The sequence below is a fragment of the Dendrobates tinctorius genome, unplaced genomic scaffold (genome assembly GCF_039654945.1).
Source record: "Dendrobates tinctorius isolate UK_male_01 unplaced genomic scaffold, ASM3965494v1 ptg000173l, whole genome shotgun sequence".
Lineage (NCBI taxonomy): Eukaryota > Metazoa > Chordata > Amphibia > Anura > Dendrobatidae > Dendrobates > Dendrobates tinctorius.
This window is the reverse complement of record NW_027361840.1, coordinates 6,844,994-6,862,386: the sequence shown is the minus strand read 5'-3', so window position 1 is coordinate 6,862,386 and position 17,393 is coordinate 6,844,994. Positions and strand designations below refer to the sequence as shown.

Genomic DNA, 17,393 nt, shown 5'->3' with positions numbered 1-17,393 from the left:
AAAGCAAAACTAAGGCAGACCAAAACGCTGGTGACACCCGAGTGTGATGTGTAAGGTGACGCTGATACTTTCTATCATCCTGTGATTGGTATCTAGAATAGAGGAAGCGACCAAGAGGATTGTGGAGGTGGAAAATGTTACTGTGAATTAGATCAAGGGTGATGTAAGGGAAGAGTGTCCAACACGAGGCAGCAGCGCAGGGAGTGGCGCTGACACAGACGTGTCCCGGGGGCTCATTTCTGGTTTAGATTTACTAAACACAATTACGTCAGGAAATTGCAATCATGAAGTGAACATATATTTCCCTTAAAACCAGATATTTTATTATCTCTATTATAAAAACAGCTAACCCAGTGTGAAGGGTAACAATAAGAAACCCAGATACATATGGGTCGCCCTCACACCCAGGGCAGCGGGGTACCCGGTACCGGGAAGGTGTCACAGCAGCAGTGACCCGGTCCGTGGCCCCGGGCGCCCAATATCAATGGCGGTGATGTTAATAGTGTTAAAGTTTATTAGAATAGTTCGTGACGCCACCCGTGGTGTTTGGCAAGGGAGATGGTAAGCCAGTGCTGCATGCAGATCCGCTAGGACTTATGGTGTGGTGCAGCAAAGATGGTATAGCTCCCCACAGGTGGAGCTGTAGTCCCAGGGCAGTGTAGGTGCAATGGATGAGGAGAGGCGCAGAATGGTATTGATGCTGGTACCCAGATGTAGCGGTGCTGAAGGTGTTAACGGCGAATGAATTTAGGACACCAGGGCTTGCAGTTTCAATGCTTTACTCACAGTTCATGGTACCCACTGGTGCCTGCCTCCGTGCCGTGTCCTCCGGGGTAGAGACTCAATTAACCTCCCGGGCAAGTCAGGGTTCTCCTCTCCAACACTCCGCCAACATGTGCCTTTCCTGAACGACTCCTCTATTGCGCCTTTTAGTGTGAAGAGCTCCAGTACCGTAGTTCTCTGGAATTCCTCCTGTCAGATGTTCCTAGAACCTTACTTGTATGACAGACAGCTGTAGCCTCTATCGGGGACTCCTCTCAGAAGTCCTGGCTCTCTATCCAGTTGCTGTTGTGTCCCAAGTCTTTGATGGGAGTAGTGCATTTACAGCCAACTACTCCACCGGTGTCTGCTGCAGAACCATAAGTGTCCATACAACCTCGGGGACCAGGCCCCGGCCTTGTGCTGAGAACCTATAGGCAGGGTTCCTCTTCCAACCCACAACTCCTCATTGTTCTCTTACTCCTTCGTTCCGCGCTGTTCCTTCTCTCTCTTATGGAAGCTGAGGTTGCAGGTCTACGTCCTTCTCTTCTCTTTCCCGTGCCAGCTGGCTCAGATCACTGAGGCAGCTGCAGCACTCTTTCTAAACTGAACTCAAAACTAACTTCAGAACTGAACTTCTCTCGCCTGACCTCCCGTCAGACTGACCTACAATTCTCCACTTTCCCCCTCTTTTATACTAACTCCACCCACCTCCCAGCACATCTCATGTTATGAAGCAGGGTTCCACGAAGGGTGCTCTGCTACCCCCAGCCTGAAGCTGCTAGGTGGACTGACTGAACTATCCTGTGTGTGGGATGCAGGTGTTGGAGTGTGGAAAGGAGTTCCCAACTTACCTAGCCGGTGGGGCACTACACCTTAGGAGAAGGTGCAGTATCTCTGTGGCGACTGAGCCTCAGGGGCGCCACACATACAATACAAAAAATGCCTGCCAAGACCCTACAATATGCCTATTGGAGGTTGGCATCCTAAGAAACGATTGTTTGGCGTCCCCACTCAACGTGGGTGCCAACTTCCATGGCAAGGAAGGAGTCAGTATAGGCATATTGTAGGGTCTTGGCAGGCATTTTTTGTATTGTATGTATCTGGGTTTCTTCTGCTTTAGTTTTATCCTGTTCTAATATAGAAGAGTATTAAACAATCTGCCGGGTGCCTCGTTACTGCTAATATTCAGAGGAAACATTACATTTAGTCTTTCTATGGTTTTATTGCATTCCGATATCGGTAACCGTCCAGTCCACAAAGATACGGAGCCAGAAGTCCTTTTGGTTCTTGTTGTGACTTAAAAAAAAAACCCCAGCACCTCCGACCTCGGGTGCGATCACTGAGGTTATTAATGGTCAGCTGAGGAAGGTTCAGTCACTGATTGTACAAATTATCAGGATCCGCTGCAGGCAACGCCTGTGTAATAACCGACCAGTGACATCCCTGATGTGCTCGATGGAGACAAGTCTGGAGGAACTGCCGGCAGCTCCTGTGTAATCACCGACCAATGACGTCCCTGATGTGCTCGATGGAGACAAGTCTGGAGAAGCTGCCGGCAGCTCCTGTGTAATCACCGACCAATGACGTCCCTGATGTGCTCGATGGAGACAAGTCTGGAGAAGCTGCCGGCAGCTCCTGTGTAATCACCGACCAATGACGTCCCTGATGTGCTCGATGGAGACAAGTCTGGAGGAACTGCCGGCAGCTCCTGTGTAATCACCGACCAATGACGTCCCTGATGTGCTCGATGGAGACAAGTCTGGAGAAGCTGCCGGCAGCTCCTGTGTAATCACCGACCAATGACGTCCCTGATGTGCTCGATGGAGACAAGTCTGGAGAAGCTGCCGGCAGCTCCTGTGTAATCACCGACCAATGACATCCCTGATGTGCTCGATGGAGACAAGTCTGGAGGAACTGCCGGCAGCTCCTGTGTAATCACCGACCAATGACGTCCCTGATGTGCTCGATGGAGACAAGTCTGGAGAAGCTGTCGGCAGCTCCTGTGTAATCACCAACCAATGACGTCCCTGATGTGCTCGAAGGAGACAAGTCTGGAGAAGCTGCCGGCAGCTCCTGTGTAATCACCGACCAATGACGTCCCTGATGTGCTCGATGGAGACAAGTCTGGAAAAGCTGTCGGCAGCTCCTGTGTAATCACCGACCAATGACATCCCTGATGTGCTCGATGGAGACAAGTCTGGAGGAACTGCCGGCAGCTCCTGTGTAATCACCGACCAATGACGTCCCTGATGTGCTTGATGGAGACAAGTCTGGAGAAGCTGCCGGCGGCTCCTGTGTAATCACCGACCAATGACGTCCCTGATGTGCTCGATGGAGACAAGTCCGGAGACACTGCCGACAGTTCCTGTGTAGAGATGAACGAATATTTCAATGTTCGGTTCGGATTACAATTGCCGATTTTGCAATATTCGCCGAACATAACGGAACGCCATTCAGCTCAATGGGAGGCAAAAACAAACGCCCGCACAACACCTTATAGCGGCCCCAAATGCTGCCAAAACACATCACAGGAGGGGCCGACACCAGGAAAGTGGCCTAAATTCACCCACAGTACAGATTTTAGCATGAAACTGCCGCCATCAGCCAGGCATGAGGTATCATCGGGGTCTGGGACGGCATTTACAGCTTTCCAATCAACGTCACAGTAAGAGGAGGTGGGTGAGGGATCGGTGTAGGCCTCCTGTGCTGGGAGCCCTGATACCACATGCAACACCTCTACCTGCTTTCATGCTGAGCCACACTCATGGGCCACAAATATCAGTTTTGTAGACGACCATTGTCAGAAAAATCTAAGGATAGTAACACGGGTAGTTGAGTCCAAGGAAGTGGAGGCCTGACGTTGTCAGAGACCTACTGCTACAGGCAACACGCATGAAGGAGACCTAACCAGGAGTCTACACATTTCCAAAAATTATTGGCAGACACCAACAAAGTGTCATCAATTTCACCACAGTATAGATAGTATAATAGGGACCCACAGGTCTTCCACTACACCCAATCCAGCAGATGGATACCCCAACCAGGAGTGTTCACATTTTAAAATGAGGGCCTGACACCACCAGAGTGGAATAACTGTCTCGAGAATAGAATTAGTATAATTGGGACCGAGACGTCTCCACTACAGTTAACCCAGCAGATGTAGACCAACCAGGAGTGTTCACATTAACACAAATTAGTGTTAACATCAGCAGCAGCCACAGCCGCCACACTAAAGATATCACAGAGTGCAGTTACGTGACATTAATGCATCACACTAAAAATGCAACATCACCTAGTCTCTACAGTCTGCGATTGGGGTGAAGAAGTCCTTGGAGATCCATGACTTGTTCATCTTGATGAAAGTTAGGCGGTCTACACTTTCAGGGGACAGCTGGCTCCGCTTATCCGTCAGGACACCACCAGCAGCACTGAAGACACGTTCTGAGAGAACGCTGGTTGCCGGGCACAATAAAACCTCCAGGGAATGTGAGGCGAGCTCAGGCCAATCATCAATTTTGGAAGACCAAAATGTGAAAGGATGCAAACCCTCCCTGATGAAATTGATATTTAATTCTAGATACTCCGGCACCATCTTCTCCGTTCATTCACCACGTGTAAGACTTGGACTCTTGTGCTGGTGCACGAGTTGGTCTAAAAAAGTGTCAAAAGGACTCACAGAAATTGCTTCTTCCACTTCCACTACTGCTGCTGCAGCTAATGTTTTGGCGTTGATGAATTGACGTGCCAGGGGTTGGAAGTCTACAGCTGCGATGCGAACTGTGTGCTGCACTGCTGTCTGGGGGAAAAGCTGTCTGAAGGTTGTGTAAAAGCTTGTTTCGATACTCCTGCATTCGCGGGTCCCTTTCTAGGGCGGGAATCATCTGGCAAAATTTGGTTTTATAACGTGGATTTAACAGAGTGGCAACCCAGTAGTCAGCATTATTCCTAATCATAACTATATGGGTATCATGTTGCAGATAGTGCAGCAAGAAGGCACTCATATGTCAGGCTCTACCATGAGGTCCAAGCCCATGCTGTGTTGGTGGCTGGGTAACAATGAGGCTCGTTTCCTCCATCCCCTCCCGCCAACAACGAACAACAGAGAGGTGAGGATTATCCTCTTCATCTGACAGCTGCTCGACCATCACCTTTTCCTCCTCCATTTGTTCCTTGGATCTTGCACCTTCGATAAGTTTGTCTGATATCCCCAGCCCCCATCGATCACAATAATCCACCCTCCCTTGGCACCCGGCTGTGTGACAACAGTCTAGAAGTTTTAGAGACAATGTTATCCCTTCTGCAGCCTCCTCCGCTTCCTCCTCCTCTTCTGGGACCACCATCTCCTCCCACAGGCTATTTAAAGTCTGCTCCAGCATATAGATGACCGGAATAGTGATGCGGATGACATCGTCGTCAGCGCTAACCATCTTAGTAGCCATTTTGAAACTGTGCAGAAGGGTGCAGAGGTCCTTAATCTGTGCCCACTCTGTAAAGATATGTGCCAGGTCCGTACTGCGTTGGCCCAGGCTATACGACATGACATACTGCGTCAGGGCTCGTTGCTGTTGTCACAGTCACTGCAACATGTGCAGAGTGGAATTCCACGGTGTCAGCACATCACATATCAACCTGTTAACTGGCATGGACAAAGACCTCTTTCTCGATGCAAGTTGAAGACCAGAAGGGTGCGAATGGTGGTAAAGAGCACACAGCTTATGTGCTTTCTGGAGCAGCTCACCCAGGCCAGGATAGTGGCTGAGAAAATGCTGTACCACCAGGTTGAGAACGTGAGCCATGCAAGGCACGTGTGTGAGCTTGCTTCGGTGTAGGGCCCCCACCAGGTATGCACTGTTATCGGACACGGCCTTCCCTGGATGCAGGTTCAGTGGAGACAGCCATTGATCAAACTCAGCTTGGAGAGCTGTCCACAACTCTTCAGCTGTATGACTGCGATCCCAAGGCATTTCAATTTTAATACTGCCTGATTGTGGTGAGCACTGGCTGCGCAGTACGTAGATGGTGGGGGTTCGCTCTGCATGTGTCTCATTAAGGCAGAGGTTGAGGGTGCAGGTGGAGGCCCTAGAGTAGATAGAGGAAGCAGTGGAGGAAGTGTTAAATGTAGAGGTTTGTCCTGCAAGCCTTGGGGATTCCCAACTTGTGGAGCAGCGCCTGTATCCACAGCAACCAGAGTCACCCAGTGCCCAATCAGTGAGATGTAACGCCCTTGGCCATGCTTACTCGTTCAAGCGTCTGTGGTGAAATGCACCCTGGCAGAGAGATTTAGTCAAGGGTGATGTTGTCTGCAACATGCTGGTGTAGCGCAGGCACAACTTTCATAGAAAAGTAATGGCGACTGGGTAATTGGTACTGGGGGACTGCGACGGCCGTCAGCTTTCGGAAACCATCTGTATCTACCAGGCGGAAAAGGCAGCATTTCCGTGGCCTACAAATTGGAGATGGTGGAGTTTAACCTCTTAGCTTTGTCATGTGTAGGAGGAAACAAACTTTTACATGACTACAACTGTGGAACCATGGGCTGGCTGCAGTGCTGAGAGAAGGCGGAGTACGGTGAACCGGACAAACTGCTGGACCGTGAGGGAGGTGCAGGTGGAGATGTTACTGTGGATTGAGAAACTTGTGGTGTGCTTGTTCTCTGAAATCGGTCAAAAACAACAGGCATGTCCGCTTCTGTTACAGCTGAAGGCAGCCTCTCAGTCAGCGTGACTGGAGCGGGTAAAAAACCTGAGGTTCTGCGGTCGAAAACCTGCATCTCAATAGATAGCATGATAACAGAGTAGGAGGAAGAAGCAGCAAATGCGATTGATGGGTTGGCTGATGGTTGTTGAGGTCCGCTGTCTTCATTTTTGCACAGTAAGATTCACACAGTAAAGCATGTTGATTGCGCATGTGAAGAGTCATACATGTAGTAGTCAAATTATTGCACTTTTTACCTCAACTCAGTTTTTTGGTTTTCTTGCAAAGTTGTCAAATTACGTGAGTTAGCTCATCCTTTGCAATGTCAAAAAAAAGGCCCAGGCTAGGCAATCCTTGCCACCCCTGCAAGCTGCAGACCCGTGGATGCCGCTGGTCAGAGGCACAGTTGTGGCTGAGGATGCATTGCTCATTGTGGCTGCATCACTACGTGTCTGCGATGTACGGTGCAATGTAACCTCATCAGGATCACCTCCCCCCGGAGTTATCATCTGATAACGAGGGTCAGGATGCTGTTCGGACCATACTTCGTCCTGCCCTGATCCAAGCTAAAAAATTTTGGGCATCAGTGCCGATTTCCTCCTCTTGACTCTGTGAAGCTTTTGAGTTTACTTCTGATGAACATGGCATAGAATGTGTGAACAGCTCTTCAGACTCACCCATTTATGGTTCCGTACAGTCATTTGAACGGTTTGATAGCTGGGTTGAGGAGGGAAGCAAGGGGAATTTGGGTGCCATCTCTGTGGACTGTACTGGGTGTGATGTTGAGGTGGGGGAAGAGGAGGAGAGGCCACTTGAATCTGCACTTGCCATCCACTCGAGTACATGCTCTTTCTGGGCATCATCGACAAGGCGTATCGCTGTGCGACTGCCAAAGAAAGGTAGTGGAGTACAGAAGTTGTCTGTTGTCTTTGCATAGGACGTGACATTGCTTCACTAGTGCTTTCAAAAACATTACTACCTACCCCACGTACACCTTGAACACCAAGACTAATTCCCCTTCCTCCACGGCCTCGCTTTTTTCCAGGCATGTTGCTCAGATAGTGTGGTAGTAACACAGTATTAGCAACACAATTAGACTGAACCACAGATGGACTCAGAGCAGGTCCCAAAGGGTCCCCATGAGGAAGGAACCTTTTACGTTACTTCTGGCTGCCTCAACTCAGATGCGAGCCTGGAGACCTTGAGACACCTCGCCGAGATGCCCACCTCTGAGACTGATAAGAGGGTGTTCTGGGAATGAGGGAGGTTGTACCGGGAGACAGTTCCAGGTAAATCCCTTAAGGAGTGGTTGAGGGAAAGACAGCTGGTAGTCCCCTATCAATTTAGGACTGAGTTGTTATGGATTACCCATGAGATTCCACTCGCTGGACACTTTGGGATCAGCAAAACTAAGGCCCGGCTGTCTCAACACTTCTATTGGCCCAAATTGAGGACAGATGTAACAACCTACTGCCGCTCCTGTATCACCTGTCAAAGAGTGAGAAAGTCAGGGCCTGTTCCCAAGGCTCCCCTGATCTCTCTGCCAGTGATAGAGGAGCCTTTCCAGAGTATTGCAGTGGATATTGTGGGACCACTGGCCATACCCAGCAGCTCTGGAAAGCAGTACATTCTCACTGTGGTAGATTATGCTACCCAGTTCATGGAGGCAGTGGCTCTGTCCTCAACTAGGGCAGAAAAGGTGTCGGATGCCCTGTTGGCCATCTTTTCACAGGTAGGGTTTCCCAGGGAGATGCTTACTGACCAGGGGACTCAATTCATGTCTCGCCTAATGGAGGCTCTCTGTAAGAAAATGCAGGTGAAGCGTCTGGTATCGAGCGCGTATCACCCCCAAACCAGTGGTTTCTGTGAGCGCTTCAATGGTACCCTCAAACAGATGCTAAAAATGCTGGTTGAGACCCAGGGGCGTGACTGGGAGTGGTACCTCCCACACCTGCTATTTGCTTACCGAGAGGTTCCACAGGCCTCGACGGGGTTTTCCCCCTCCGAGCTCCTGTATGGCAGGCGAGTCTGGGGACCCCTTGGGTTGGTAATGGAATCCTGGGAAGAAGAGCCGAGCCTTTCAGATGTGCCCATTGTGGAGTATGTCATGAGCTTCCGTGACAAGATGAAGACCTTGATGCAGCTGGACAACATGGCGCACGCTCAGGCTGACCAGAAGCACTGGTATGACCAGAACGCCCGGGAGCGGACCTACCAGGTGGTTCAGAAGGTGTGGCTGCTGGTCCCCGTACCAAAGGATAGGCTTCAGACGGCTTGGGAGGGCCCATATGTCGTCCACCAACAGCTCAACCCAATCACCTATGTGGTCACGCTTGACCACGCTCGGGGTAGGTGGAAGGCCTTCCACGTCAGTATGATGAAGACTCATCAAGAACATAGCGCGTGCGTCCTACCGGTTTGCAACCTGCCTGAGGCCGGGACAAAGACTCCCTCATGGACATGTTGGCCCAAGCTAAGGCCAGCGGGTCCATAGAGGACGTGGAGGTAAGCGCCATGCTATCCACCCACCAGCAGTTGCAGTTACTAGCCACACTGGAACCCTTCTGGGCCGTGTTTACCAACAGTCCTGGAAGGACTGAGGTAGCGGTCCACGAGGTGGACAACCGCAATCATGCCCCACTACGGCGGACATCCTATTGGATCTCGGACAAGGTGCAGCACGTCCTGTGCCAGGAGATTGATGAGATGTTGCAGCTGGGATTGATTAAGTGGTTCAAGAGAGCGTGGGCCTCACCCGTAGTCCTGGTGCCAAAGAAGGATCGGACCACATGGCTCTGTGTGGACTAAAGGGGGCTCAACAGGATAACAGCCTCCGATGCGCACCCAATGCCATGCATCGAGGAGCTGCTTGAGCGGTTAGCTGGCGCACACTGTCTATCCATCATGGATCTGAGTCGGGGATATTGCAGATTCCCCTGAGCCCCGAGGCACAGGACAAGTCCGCCTTTATCACCTCCTTCAGACTGTACGAGTCCAGGGTCATGCCTTTTGGCATAAAGAATGCTCCTGCCACATTCCAGCGGATGGTCAACCACCTGCGTTGGGGACTGGAGAGGTGCGCGGTGGCGTACCTGTATGACATTGCTGTATTGCTGTATGTTACACCAGGGAGGATTACCTTCAGCATCTCCAGGAGGTGCTCATACCCATCCACCAAGCAGGCCTGACCATCAAGACGGGAAAGTGGGAGATGGGCATGTGCGAGGTCCACTACCTGGGGCACCATGGGCCAGAACCTGGTAAAGTGGACGCTATCACGTCCTTGCCAACCACCCGGGACCAAGAAGCAGGTGATGTCCTTGTTGGTCGCTGCATGGTACTATAGGCACTTTGTACAAAACTATAGTAGCCTTGCAAAGCCCTTGACGGACCTCACCAAGAAAAGGCTACCCCATACAGTCAATTGGACAAATGGCTGTGAGGTGGCTTTTAGGGATTTGAAAACAGCCCTGAGCAGCTCTCCGGTGCTAAGGGCAGTCAACAGCAGTCAGACGTTCTTAGTACAGACCGATGCCAGCGAGTTTGGCCTCGGTGCTGTGCTCAGCCAGGTCAACTTGGGGAACCAAAAGCACCCTATGTTGTATGTGAGCCGCAAGCTTCTGCTGAGGGTAGTGGCCCATTCCACCATAGAGGAGTGCCTGGCCATGGTTTGGGCTCTGCATTGTTTGCAGCCCTACCTGTACGAGCACACCTTCTCCATGGTGACCCACCACAACCTCATGAGTTGGCTGCACACCGTGTCTGGTACCAATAGAAGGTTGCTATGCTGGAGCCTTGCCCTCCAGCAGCATGACTTTACCATTAGACACAAAAAGGGCAGCGAGCACGGCAACGCTGATGGGTTATCCCGGCAGGGCAAACCCTCAGAGGTGCACATGGAGGAGTACCGATAGGTCCTGCCTCCATAGCGCAGTCCAAAAGTGGGAGGTGTCAGAAATATGAATAACTCCTAAACTTCTATGTACACTTCCAGAGCTTATTCTGCCCCTCCCCCATCACGTTTGTGCAATGTCACATTGAACTTCTCATGTGCAGGCACATAGCTGCAATTCTTTCTCCTTCTGCCAGTGTAATTCTATCCCACTCTGTCCCCCTCCCTCGGGAATGTGGTTTATGACCAGCTAAATCAGACTTTGTCCAAAGCACATATTTCTTTGCTCATTCAAACTCGAATATAATAATACAGAATAATCATAGAGGCAGAAAACTTATATTTTTGGAATCTGCATAATTAAACCTATTCACCTATTTTGAAGCTTGTGCGGCCGCCAGAAACTGATTTCTGCCCGCTCATACCTCCTAGACATGGCATGTTCTGTCTGTTACAGTGTCAAAATGGAGCTAAAACAAGATGTCCGCTATTTATATGGAGAGGGACATGTGATTTCAGCAGGCAATGACACACGCCGTTGTGTCAGGACATTGTGGGTGTTTCCTGCGCCCTGATCGGCTAGCCGCAATGTGCACACAGAAAGTTAGGAAAAAAAATTAATGCTTACAAGAACGCCGCGCCTCTGAGCTCTGCTACCCCCCCTCATCACACACGTGCCAAACGCTCATTATACGCCACCATTATCGTTGCTAAAGTGCTGAAAATACTTTTGTGGCAACGCAATTTTAACTAATGTTACAGATTTTTTTTTTTTTTTTAACCGATATTATAAAATTTTGCTCGTGTTTCCGATCATGAATCCGAATGTGTCATATTCATGCTGAATTTATGTTTGGTGAGCGTTTTCCGAACAAATTCGCTCATCACTACTCCTGTGTAATCACCGTCCAAAGACGTCCCCAATGTGCTTGATGGAGACGAGTGTGGAGACGCTTCCTGCAGCTCCTGTGTAACCACCAACCAATGACGTCCTCAAGTGCTCAGAGGAGACAAGTCCAGAGACACTGCTGGCAGCTCCTGTGTAATCACCAACCAATGACGTCGGTAATAACACTTAATGTTTCGAGTGGAGAGCCAAACTTCAGCATCCACAGGTCCTGTGCATCGGTACTTTAGCAAGCAGACACGGGACCTACAGTCATGTGACTGCAAGGGAGCGGGGCTTAGCGTCCTGCTTAGTGAGATGGAAAAACACTATACAGAATTACTTCAGAGTCAGGCAAAACGGAGGTCATACACAGAGATAGCCGTAACGTACCAAGGATGAGACAGAGTGGATAGTCAGGGCCAAGCAGCAGTCAAAACCAAGCAGACATAGAAGGTACCAAGCAGACTCCAAAGCAATATCCAGATAACAGACTGAGTCATACACAGATTATCAAGCAACCAGAACACAGCACAAACACACTCAGGGGTCACCACACTATGCCAAGGGCGAAAGTGTAACTGACAGGGATGGGAGCGTCCTGAGGCTATAAGAAGCCTCCCCCAGAACCAGGGAGAGGCCACAATCATAGCCCCAGGTGTGCAGGTAAGCCTGCACCGGGATCACAACCTTTAACCCCAGAAATGCCAGTCATCAGCACTGGTTCCAGACATTAACCCCACGTGTGCGAGTCAAACCCGCACTGAGATCATGACAATCTGCATATAGTCCACCCATTACCTGCAGATAGTCCACCCATTACCTGCAGAGAGTCCACCCATTACCTGCAGAGAGTCCACCCATTACCTGCAGAGAGTCCACCCATTACCTGCAGAGAGTCCACCCATTACCTGCAGAGAGTCCACCCATTATCTGCATAGAGTCCACCCGTTACCTGCAGATAGTCCACCCATTACCTGCAGAGAGTCCACCCATTACCTGCAGAGAGTCCACCCATTACCTGCAGAGAGTCCACCCATTACCTGCAGAGAGTCCACCCATTACCTGCAGAGAGTCCACCCATTACCTGCAGAGAGTCCACCCATTACCTGCAGAGAGTCCACCCATTATCTGCATAGAGTCCACCCGTTACCTGCAGATAGTCCACCCATTACCTGCAGATAGTCCACCCATTATCTGCAGATAGTCCACCCATTACCTGCAGAGAGTCCACCCATTACCTGCAGAGAGTCCACCCATTACCTGCAGAGAGTCCACCCATTATCTGCATAGAGTCCACCCGTTACCTGCAGATAGTCCACCCATTACCTGCAGAGAGTCCACCCATTACCTGCAGAGAGTCCACCCATTACCTGCAGAGAGTCCACCCATTACCTGCAGAGAGTCCACCCATTACCTGCAGAGAGTCCACCCATTACCTGCAGAGAGTCCACCCATTATCTGCATAGAGTCCACCCGTTACCTGCAGATAGTCCACCCATTACCTGCAGATAGTCCACCCATTATCTGCAGATAGTCCACCCATTACCTGCAGAGAGTCCACCCATTACCTGCAGAGAGTCCACCCATTACCTGCAGAGAGTCCACCCATTACCTGCAGATAGTCCACCCGTTACCTGCAGATAGTCCACCCATTACCTGCAGAGAGTCCACCCATTACCTGCAGAGAGTCCACCCATTACCTGCAGAGAGTCCACCCATTACCTGCATAGAGTCCACCCGTTACCTGCATAGAGTCCACCCATTACCTGCAGATAGTCCACCCATTACCTGCAGATAGTCCACCCATTACCTGCAGAGAGTCCACCCATTACCTGCATATAGTCCACCCGTTACCGGCATGGAGTCCACCCGTTACCTGCAGATAGTCCACCCATTACCTGCAGATAGTCCACCCATTACCTGCAGAGAGTCCACCCATTACCTACATATAGTCCACCCGTTACCTGCAGAGAGTCCACCCATTACCTGCAGAGAGTCCACCCATTATCTGCATAGAGTCCACCCATTACCTGCAGATAGTCCACCCATTACCTGCAGATAGTCCACCCATTACCTGCAGATAGTCCACCCATTACCTGCAGATAGTCCACCCATTACCTGCAGATAGTCCACCCATTACCTGCAGATAGTCCACCCATTATCTGCAGATAGTCCACCCATTATCTGCAGATAGTCCACCCATTATCTGCAGATAGTCCACCCATTATCTGCATAGAGTCCACCCATTACCTGCAGATAGTCCACCCATTACCTGCAGAGAGTCCACCCATTACCTGCAGAGAGTCCACCCATTACCTGCAGATAGTCCACCCATTACCTGCATAGAGTCCACCCATTACCTGCAGGGAGTCCACCCATTACCTGCAGAGAGTCCACCCATTACCTGCAGAGAGTCCACCCATTACCTGCAGAGAGTCCACCCATTACCTGCAGAGAGTCCACCCATTACCTGCATAGAGTCCACCCATTATCTGCATAGAGTCCACCCGTTACCTGCAGAGAGTCCACCCGTTATCTGCATAGAGTCCACCCGTTACCTGCAGAGAGTCCACCCGTTACCTGCAGAGAGTCCACCCGTTACCTGCAGAGAGTCCACCCATTACCTGCAGATAGTCCACCCATTACCTGCAGATAGTCCACCTATTACCTGCAGATAGTCCACCCATTACCTGCAGATAGTCCACCCATTACCTGCAGATAGTCCACCCATTACCTGCAGATAGTCCACCCATTACCTGCATATAGTCCACCCATTATCTGCATAGAGTCCACCCATTACCTGCAGATAGTCCACCCATTACCTGCAGATAGTCCACCCATTATCTGCAGATAGTCCACCCATTATCTGCATAGAGTCCACCCATTACCTGCAGATAGTCCACCCATTACCTGCAGATAGTCCACCCATTACCTGCATAGAGTCCACCCATTACCTGCATAGAGTCCACCCATTACCTGCAGATAGTCCACCCATTACCTGCAGATAGTCCACCCATTACCTGCAGAGTCCACCCATTACCTGCATATAGTCCACCCATTATCTGCAGATAGTCCACCCATTACCTGCAGATAGTCCACCCATTACCTGCAGATAGTCCACCCATTACCTGCAGATAGTCCACCCATTACCTGCATAGAGTCCACCCATTACCTGCAGATAGTCCACCCATTACCTGCAGATAGTCCACCCATTACCTGCAGAGTCCACCCATTACCTGCAGATAGTCCACCCATTACCTGCAGATAGTCCACCCATTACCTGCATAGAGTCCACCCATTACCTGCAGATAGCCCACCCATTACCTGCAGATAGTCCACCCATTATCTGCATAGAGTCCACCCATTACCTGCAGATAGTCCACCCATTACCTGCAGATAGTCCACCCATTACCTGCAGAGTCCACCCATTACCTGCATAGAGTCCACCCATTACCTGCATAGAGTCCACCCATTACCTGCAGAGAGTCCACCCATTATCTGCAGAGAGTCCACCCATTACCTGCAGAGTCCACCCATTACCTGCAGAGTCCACCCATTACCTGCAGATAGTCCACCCATTACCTGCAGATAGTCCACCCATTATCTGCAGAGAGTCCACCCATTACCTGCAGATAGTCCACCCATTACCTGCAGATAGTCCACCCATTACCTGCAGATAGTCCACCCATTATCTGCATAGAGTCCACCCATTACCTGCAGATAGTCCACCCATTACCTGCAGATAGTCCACCCATTACCTGCAGATAGTCCACCCATTACCTGCAGATAGTCCACCCATTACCTGCATAGAGTCCACCCATTACCTGCAGATAGTCCACCCATTACCTGCAGATAGTCCACCCATTACCTGCAGATAGTCCACCCATTATCTGCATAGAGTCCACCCATTACCTGCAGATAGTCCACCCATTACCTGCAGAGTCCACCCATTACCTGCAGATAGTCCACCCATTACCTGCAGATAGTCCACCCATTACCTGCAGATAGTCCACCCATTATCTGCAGAGAGTCCACCCATTATCTGCAGAGAGTCCACCCATTACCTGCAGAGAGTCCACCCATTACCTGCAGATAGTCCACCCATTACCTGCAGATAGTCCACCCATTACCTGCAGAGTCCACCCATTACCTGCATAGAGTCCACCCATTACCTGCAGAGAGTCCACCCATTACCTGCAGAGAGTCCACCCATTACCTGCAGAGAGTCCACCCATTACCTGCATAGAGTCCACCCATTACCTGCAGAGAGTCCACCCATTACCTGCAGAGAGTCCACCCATTACCTGCAGTTTGTCCACCTCTAGACTACTGATTCTATACTTCCCTGGCTCCTTACTCATTCATTCCATGTTTTTTTTTCAGGTACAAGCAGAGATTAAGAAATCCTGGAGTAGATGGACTTTGGCACTAGACTTTAAAAGAAAAGCCAGAAGTGGCAGCACCACGTACAGCTATGGACCTATGGTGTCCCACACGAGTATCACTAATGTGACCACCAGGGGCACGCTGGCCTTACACCTGAACACTAGACTTGTATCTGCTGCCCTCAATGGTCACAGAAACCTGCCAGGTTACGTCAAAAATGGCTCCATTTCTGAGAACTCCATACCTTCTTCAGGACCGGAGCAGTATAACAAAGACGAAGAATATCTCAATGGATCAGGGCTTTACGGTGCTGACAGACCAGCGGCCGAAGTTGTGGAGGAAGAGAGGGAGACCGTCATGTAAATAAGTTTCTGAAAGAATCCAAAGAGGACCCAAAAGGTAAAAGGAGCCAATAGTGGGACCTCGGAAAAGGGAACCGAGAGACGGTTGATCGCGAGGCTCATCCTTTCCAATCTGCTGATTGTTTTCACCAATAGTTTTACAAAAGCATCAGTCACTCACCGGCCGTTTACCTCCCTCTCCCCAAAATCCAGAGCACAAAAAAAATCACATCTTTTACATTATAACAAATGTCATTTTTTATAATGTTCCAGTTGGTTAATTTGATAGTGTAAAAAAAAATTTCTATTTGTATTTTTTTTTTCTTTGTCGCCCCTTATTTATCAGTCCTCTATGTTAGAGACGTGAACTTAAACTATTGTGATTGCATTTTCTACAAAGTTTCAACTACGCATGTGCAAAAGATTATATGTGATATCTCGCTATTTTATGTTTTGGGGGTTCAGCAAGATCAGAACTGTGCATCGGATCCAACTTCGCAGAATGTTCAGACTCGTGTAGGAAAAATATCATCCGTATCTCACTAAGTCCTCGACATGTGTAACTTCAGACACTCGAATAACGGAACCAAACGAGTCGAAAGATTCAATGTTTGGAAAAAGATCCCGACCCTGGAAAATGCAAAAAATGTAGAATAAAAAATAGCGACTTCCAGCATTACCAAGCTTCAGTTAAGTATGTACACCCCCTGCCTTAGCTATGCAATTAGCCGTTGATGATAAAAAAAAATATAATTGTCAAATATCACAATGTTGTCACCTATAATTTCCCTGATTCTCAAGGGAAATAAAACAAATTTGCAACAAATTATTGATTTTATGCCTCAGGAAAGTAAGAAAAAAAAAATATTTGTTTAAAAAAAATGAAACTGTACAATAAAAGCAGCGACATTCTGCTGATATATTTTCATTAATATATGAACAATGGAAATAATGAAGAATAATATATTTAAACAATGAAATATGTGGATAAACTATATTGTATGCATTAAGTGTATCAAGTGTATTGTACACAGTACATGTGGCACGACTAATGATATAAGGACCAAGTGGAAAAAAATGTTTTATTTTATTTTTTTTAACATTCTTTGAGAAATATATGATTTTCAGATGGAAATACGATTGTTGTTGGCGGTGTTTTCTTTTTTCGCTTGTTCGTCTTTACAGTTGTATCGGATTCAATGGGTTCAGGTTCGTGCACAAAGATCAGAACAAAAACGTTCACAAAGGAAGAAGTGGTGAAAAGTGAAGAACAAAATATGGGGAAAATACACAAAATTGTTGGTGCCCCTCCCTCGTGTAATAACAGAAAAACCCACAATGGTGACAGAAATAACTTGAATCTGACAAAAGTAATAATAAATCAAAAATCCATGAAAATGAGCAAATGAAAAGTCAGACGTTGCTTTTC

General features: G+C 49.1%; 1 protein-coding gene across 1 annotated transcript in view; it reads left to right on the top strand.

Annotated features, from left to right (window-relative positions):
* PTH1R (parathyroid hormone 1 receptor) overlaps positions 1 to 17,102 on the top strand; it is a 255,353-nt gene extending 238,251 nt beyond the window's left edge. The window contains exon 13 of the mRNA XM_073551148.1: positions 15,621 to 17,102. Coding sequence (XP_073407249.1) covers positions 15,621 to 15,986 — 366 coding nt within the window. The 3' untranslated portion in view covers positions 15,987 to 17,102. The remainder of the gene's footprint in view (positions 1 to 15,620) is intronic.
* Positions 17,103 to 17,393: the final 291 nt, after the last annotated feature.